We start from the raw sequence: 7573 nt of genomic DNA, 5'->3' as shown, positions 1-7573 counted from the left end.
CCAAAGGAAGATCCGGAAGAGATAGAGGTGGAGGAAGAGCCCATCGAAGCTGTGGGGGATGGAGAAGTTATAGACTTAGATTAGTATGGATGCATTAGTTTTTGGTTCAGCTTTGTTTCTTTGTCACTTATTTCCAATTCAGTTGTTGCTTTAAATTCCAAAACTATCAGTTGTTATTTCAATTCAGTTGTTATTCTGAAATTCAATGAATGATATTTTGTTTATCTATGTGTCCAAAATTTTCAATTATTCTTTTAATCCATAAATCTATCAGAATCTTAGAAACTTATACGTTTGTAGGACATGGACGAGAGACCGATACGCAACAACCGTAACCCTCGCTACAGGAATCGCAACAATGACAATGAAGGGAACCCTCCGCCACTGCCGCCACCACCACCACCGCAAGGGTTAGGCCTAAATCATGCTGACTTGGCAGCTATAGCAGCCATTGTGGCTAACACCCTTCAAGGGTTGGGGAACCCGCCTGTAAATGGCAATCCACCACCACAGGCAGTACCACAGGTGCATGGGGTGAAGTATCATTACGAGTCACTGAGAAAGAATCGAGCCCAAACCTTTAAAGGAGATTCAGATCCTGAGGTTGGCCAATATTGGCTCAAGAATATCGAGACTCAACTCCACCTACTCGAGATCCCTGATGAGTTTAAGGTGGATATAGTAACACCCTTCTTGGAATAAAAAGCAGCCAAGTGGTGGGAGGCAGTTTCACCATCTATGATAGCAGCTGGTCCAATCACGTGGCAACAATTTAAGGATACGTTTTTGAAACAGTACTATCCAGCCGAAGTTAAACTGCAGAAATTGAGTGAATTTGAAAATTTCACTCAAGCTCCGGATATGTCAGTGGTTGAATACACATCAAAATTCAACTCACTTGGGACATATGCTCCTACGATTATGGCGGATGATATTCTGAAGATGCACCATTACAAGCGAGGTTTAAGCAGTCGTATTCAAACAGCGTTAGCAGTATACCAAGCCACAATCTTTGCTGATCTAATGGGAGCCGCAATTCAAGCTGAGACCGACATCAATCGAAGGGAAGATGAAAACAAGAATAAGAGGCCTCTCTCTGGCCAATATTCTCAAGGAAAGCAGTCATACAAGAAACCAAATCAGGCTAGTGGAGTAACCAAGAACACTTTTACCGGCTCCAACTATCAAGAAGCCAAAATGTGCCCTACCTACAATACTCGTCATCCTGGATAATGTCGGAAGAAGCCTGGAGCATGCTTTAATTGTGGGAAGCTTGGACATAGAATTGCTGAATGTCTCGAGCCATTGAAGAGAGGGAAATGATCAAATGTAGATGCTACATCCAACAAACCAAAGGATCACAAGGAGAATAAGCCTAACGCACGTGTGTTTGCCCTAACTCTAGAGGAGGCAGGAAAAGCTAACGATGTCGTGGCAGGTACCATCTTAATCAACCAATCTCCTGCTTATGTGTTGTTTGATTGTGGTGCTACGAATTTGTTTATATCTAAGAGGTTTGCTAAGAAGTTAGGACTTATTCCTGAAATACTTGTGGAACCTTTTAGGGTAGCAACTCCCACTAGTAAAGCAATTGATACTCATAAGGTACACCGAAATTTCATAATTGGTATTAGTGAACACGTATTTCAAGCTGGACTGATTCAACTAAACATGTTAGAATTTGATGCCATTCTGGGGATGGATTGGCTAGCAAATAATCATGCATTAGTTGATTGTCGCATGAAGAATGTCAAACTGCGAACTTCAAACCTCGACGAAGTCATTTATCATGGTAAAACCAAGGAGCAGAAGTCTCTTTTATCTGCTTCTCAAGCTTGGAAAGCTATGAAAAGTGGAGAAGAAGTATACCTAGCCATAGTAGGTGAGGTAAAGGAAGAAGTTACACTTGCATTAGAAGAGATTCCGGTTGTACAAGAGTTTCCGAATGTGTTCCCTGAAGAACTCCCTGGAGTAATTCCTGACCGCGAGGTGGAATTTGAGATTAATCTAGTACCCGGTGCTGCACCTATCTCAAAAGCACCATATCGAATGGATCCAGCGGAATTGAAAGAATTAAAAGAGCAACTGCAAGAATTGTTGGATAAAAATCAAATACGACCAAGCGCATCTCCTTGGGGAGCCCCGGTTCTATTTGTGAAGAAGAAAGATGGGAGTATGAGGTTGTGTATCGATTATAATGATAATTAATTCGCTCTTTGTTGTGTTATTATTCTAATTATAATGTTATTGCATTACATATATCTATTATTATTATTATTATTATTATTATTATTATTATTATTATTATTATTATTATTATTATTATTATTATTATTATTATTAAAATGTCACGCCCCGAAACCGGGCCTAGTTGACATCGGCGTTGTTTAACATTTCGAAATGTAAAACAACAAGCCACGTAGTATAGAAAATAGCCTTCAACCAGTCTTTTACATAATCAAATATGTCTTTAAAAAATAGGAATTACGACAATAGCGAAAGCGACAAAATAACAGAAAATAACTACTAATAAAACTTCAACTTGATCACCAACCCCAAAATGCATATTGTTCATCCTCTTCTAACTTTTCTTGGGTATCTAGGGAGGAAAGTAAGGGGGTGAGTGTTTTGATAAACACTCAGCAAGTGGAGGCCGATCGAGCACGATAAACACCAACATATATTTACATGTACACATGTATATTTCATAATCTCGAAACAAAATAAGCATGCTGAATTCGAACAAATACGAAGCAAATATTGCACTGTTAATTATCTCATTTTCCGTGGTTCTACTGATCAGTCCCCTATATGTTACTCCTCTAAGGGGCGAGGCCAAAGGAACGGTTATTATAACCCACCGCATCAGGGCCATATCAAATCAAATCAAATCATCGGAAATTCCTTAACCATTTCTAAATCGACTCTTAACAGTGCATCTCAAATATTTCCAAATAATTCTAACATGCTTCAAATAATATCACGAATATCCAAAAAATAATATATATCAAAGTGAAACGAATATTATCATGCCGATCGAATTTTCAAAAGTATAAGTATTTATGTTATAAAACTTAACTCACACGCAAAAATAAATATAAGTGTAGAAACTTATATCACACAAAAAGAAAGATAGAAGCCCACTTACCGTATTCGATTTCTAAGAAAATCGTGAAGGAGTAGATGTTGTTATATGATCTCGAATTTAAGCAATCCTCAAAACCAAGTGAAGGACCGAAGGTATTGTTTTGACTTTGGACAGAGAAACAATGAAACTTCTTGATCGAATGTAGCACTGCTTTGGACAGATTTATGAACTTTGATCACTTCTAAATCTTCGATGGCTGTTGTAGGTATTTGTTACAACGCTTAGAAAAATCCAAAGGCTTCAAAACTGAACATAAACTTGATCTCAGAATATTACTTACTTCTTCGAAATGGCCAGAATCCTTTTTCTCAAAATGATGTCGCGTTCTCGAGTTTTCTGGTCAACAAAGCTTCTTGCAAATAAGCAGAACCTAGAGCTTCAATTCCTACTGCTGGAGCTCAGATTTGGGCAGACTCAGAAGCTTCAAGAATTGCCAGAATTTTTTCGAACTTTAGACCAGAACTCTGCTCAAAAGATGGACAAAAATTCTGTTTCGAACTGATGCCGCACTCGATGTTTTGGGCAGGCTTTTGCACTCGAGAATGAGCAGAATTCAAGGCTTCAACTGTTGCTATTTGGATTCAATTTTTGAGCAAAAAAACTCCTTCGAATCTGGGCTCTAATCTGCTCGAAAATGGGCAGGAAAACTCCTTTGAATCTGGGCTATAATCTGCTCGAAAATGACCAGGAATTCTTCTTGGAAATGGAAAGAAATTCTGCTCAAGAATATGGAGGTGTGCTGCTCGAGTTTGTGTGCTCTCCCTTCAGCTTTAGCTACTACTTATAGCTGCAAAATAACATCTGAAAGACCCTCCATTCAATGACAATAATTCCAATTATCAGCCATCACTCCTCTTTATTTTGGCTTTTACAAATTCTTGGTGGTTACAACTCTTGGCTTTCATCTTTGAATTTGAAAAATCTACTCTTAATTCCATCGGCTATGACTCTTTGTTTCTGATGGAAATTTGATTTCTCACAGAGACCTTTGAAGAAGCGATGCAAAATGATGATTCAACCAAGTGGGAGTTAGCCATGGAAGATGAGATGGATTCACTGTCATCCAATATGACGTGGAAGATGACGGAACTTCCAGAAGGTAAGAAGGCACTACACAACAAGTGGGTGTACCGGATCAAAGAAGAAGTTGATGGCAGCAAACGGTACAAGGCAAGACTTGTTGTAAAAATCTTTCAACAAAGAGAAGGCGTTGATTACACCGAAATTTTCTCTCCAGTGGTGAAGCTGACCACTATCAGAACAGTACTTGGACTAGTGGCTAAGGAAGACTTACATCTGGAGCAGTTGGATGTATAGACGGCGTTTCTTCATAGTGACTTGGATGAAGAAATTTATATGAAGCAACCACAGGGATTTGAAGTACGAGGGAAGGAGAAAATGGTATGCAAACTTCAGAAGAGCTTGTACGGTCTCAAAAAAGCTCCAAGACAGTGGTACAAGAAGTTTGATGGATTCATGAATAACAACGGTTTCCTGAGGTGCCAGGCGGATCACTGTTGTTATGTGAAGAAGATTGATGGTTCCTATATCATTCTACTGCTATATGTGGATGACATGTTGATAGCAGGAGCGTGTCTGGAAGAGATTGATAAGCTCAAAAGAGAGTTATCAAAAGAATTTGATATGAAGGATTTGGGAGCTGCAAAACAAATTTTTGGTATGAGGAAGCCTGAGCTGCTGCATAACTGTGTGAAACCATGATTGAAATCAAGTCTTCAAGTGGGAGATTTTTTAGGTGGGATGGTGGTAGACAGGTGGGGGTTATTGGTTGGGAAAGGAATTAAATGCATAGCATTTAATTTAACGCGGAGAGGAGCCATTCCAAAGCGAGAGAAAAAAAAAAGATAAAAGAGTTTCTTGGGTTTCTTGAGTGTTTCTCTTGTGTGAGTTAGAGAAATATTTCTCGGTAATACTCGGGGTTTGGCATTGGTGAGATATAGTGTTTTGTATACACTTGTAATATTTCTTCGGTTATAAATATTGCAGTAGCTCCGTGGACGTAGCCTATATTGGGTGAACCACGTAAATCCTTGGTGTTCTTGTTGATTGTTTCATTCCGCAATTATTATCGTCATGATCGCTCCGGCATAATCCATAACATCATTTACAAGAGAACCTCACGATCTCAATTTCTAGAATTTGTTAAGAAAAATTCAATTGCTTTCTTGTCTTCCATAGCAACGTTTAAATACAAGAGTAGGCTATTAATTGACTGGCAAGAAATCTGTAAAAAATAATTATTTATCCCATGGAATATGCAATCCCTTGGAATATGCAGTCTAGAAAGGAAAGTAAATAAGATCCTGGCTGCTGAGATTCTCCACATTAATTTTTGAATTTTCCATGTGTGAATCTCTAGTAGATTATGTCTTTGGGTTTGGAGGTTTGGCCCATGTGTGTTTTGGGCTGGTGTGTAAGAGTAGAGTCCATTACATCTGCCGCCCCTGGAAGATTGTGGTTGTCCTCAACCACAAAAGAAGGGAAACGAGTGGTGATCATCTCGGAATCCTCCCACGAAGCATCTGCTGGAGGTAGACAATCCCAATGTACCAAGACTTCAGGTCTCCCTTGGTGCCTTCGACGGTCTAAAATGGCCATTGGTGAGGGTTGGTATCCATCCAAGGGAAGCGGTGGTAACACTCTGTTTGAGAAAGAGCCTCCTTTGAATTGTTTAAGAGATGAAACGTGGAAAATCGGGTGAATGTGCGAGTTGTCTGGAAGTTGAAGTTTGTATGCTACCTCCACCACCTTTGCTGTTACTTTAAAAGGTCCATAATAACGAGGAGAAAGTTTGGTGTTGGTTCTGGAAGCAATACTGTGTTGGTGATAGGGTGTGAGTTTCAGAAGTACCATCTTTCCTACTTCAAACTTTACATCCCTGTGCTTGACATCATAGTGTGTTTTCATCACATTCTGGGCTTGTAGTAAGCGATCGCGGAGCTGGAACAGAATCTGGTCACATTGCTGGAGTGCATAATCGACATACTCGGCACTTTCTTGGCCTGGTAAATATGATAGAAAACTAGGTGGTTTGCGCCCATAAACAACCTCGAAGGGTGTGGCCTTAAGTGATGTATGGAAGCTCGTATTATAGCAAAATTCTGCCCATGAAAGCCATCAAACCATTTCTTTGGATGATCTTCAGTAAAGCACCTTAAATACATTTCAATGATGTGATTAACGGCTTCGGTTTGCCTGTCCAATTGAGGATGGTAAGCTGAACTGAAACAAAGCTTAGTCCCACTTAATTGAAATAGTTCCTGCCAAAAAGAGCTGGTAAAGATGATGTCTCGATCACTGACTATTGTGTCGGGTAGACCATGCATCTTGAAGATGTTGTCAAAAAATAATTTGGCCACCGAAACAGTGGTATAAGGATGTGATAAGCCTAGGAAGTGAGCATACTTTGAAAAACGATCAACAACAACGAGCAGCACATTCTTCTTATGTGAGTTGGGCAGCCCTTCAATGAAATCCATCGAAATGTTGGTCCGAAAATGGTGAGGAATTGGCAAGGGTCAGAGCAGTCCCGCATGTTTAAGAGTTTCAGTTTTGTTGCGCTGACAAGTAGAACAAGTGGAGACCCATTCTTGGACATGGCGCTTCATTCCTGGCCAATAAAAATTGCGGTTCAAACGATGGAGGGTGCGCTGGTAACCTTCATGGCAGCTGTTATGCACCATGGCTATTATCAGAGCAGCTAAGGTGAAATTTGGAGGAAGGTAGAGCTTTGATTTAAACCAAAGGATGTCGTCCTTGAATTCCCAAGGACCCAAGGCTTCTCCTGTCAGTACAGATTGGATTATGCGCTGCACTTTTAGATTGTTAGAGTGAGATTCTCGAATGGCTGCTAAGAAATCCCACCGTGGTTTAGAAATATCCATCAGTCTACCTATTTCCTCGTTTTGTTGTCACAGAGCGTCTGCAACTATATTTGATTATCCGGCCTTGTATTCCACCTTAATGTCTTATCCCATGAGTTTGCTAATCCATTGTTGCTGAGGTGCCAATGGCGAACTACCTTGGTTAGTCCAATGAGTTCCTTCTCATATGCGCGTTGAGCAAATGTACTACTGAAGAATGCAATGGGGCAGCCTTGCTGCTGGAGTACAACACCTAGTCCGGACTTTGATGCATCACATTCTATAATAAAGTGTTTAGAAAAATCAGGGAGGGCGAGTACTGGCGTGGATGTCATGACTTTCTTCAATGTGTTGAAGGCCTATAAGCTGTCCTCTGTCCATTGGAAGTTCTGTTTCTTGAGCATGTTAATCAATGGGGCAGCGATGATGCCATAATTTTTGATGAATTTGCGATAGTACCCAGTCAAACCAAGGAAGCCTCGAAGCGCCCTAACTGTAGTGGGTTGTGGCCAGCGTAGAATTGCAGAAATCTTGTCTTCAT

The 7573-nt window shown here is 40.2% G+C and overlaps 1 protein-coding gene across 1 annotated transcript; it reads left to right on the top strand.

Moving 5' to 3' along the window:
- The first annotated feature begins 303 nt into the window (after positions 1 to 303).
- LOC140889179 (uncharacterized) lies at positions 304 to 3935 on the top strand. The gene is made up of 4 exons (XM_073296888.1): positions 304 to 681; positions 796 to 1152; positions 1357 to 2145; positions 3837 to 3935. Exons 1-4 carry the CDS (start codon positions 304 to 306, stop codon positions 3933 to 3935), a joined length of 1623 nt encoding a protein of 540 aa, XP_073152989.1.
- Positions 3936 to 7573: the final 3638 nt, after the last annotated feature.

Source organism: Henckelia pumila, chromosome 3 (assembly GCF_033568475.1).
Source record: "Henckelia pumila isolate YLH828 chromosome 3, ASM3356847v2, whole genome shotgun sequence".
In the NCBI taxonomy this organism is placed as follows: Eukaryota; Viridiplantae; Streptophyta; class Magnoliopsida; order Lamiales; family Gesneriaceae; genus Henckelia; species Henckelia pumila.
This window is presented reverse-complemented; position numbering and strand designations above follow the sequence as displayed.

Coding starts and splice junctions, on each gene's coding strand:
- LOC140889179 (XM_073296888.1), top strand. CDS start 304: ATGGACGAGAGACCGATACGCAACAACCGTAACCCTCGCTACAGGAAT. Junction 1,153..1,356: donor AACCAAATCAGGCTAGTGGA/GTAACCAAGAAC, acceptor AACAAACCAAAG/GATCACAAGGAGAATAAGCC. Junction 2,146..3,836: donor CATCTCCTTGGGGAGCCCCG/GTTCTATTTGTG, acceptor GAAAATGACCAG/GAATTCTTCTTGGAAATGGA.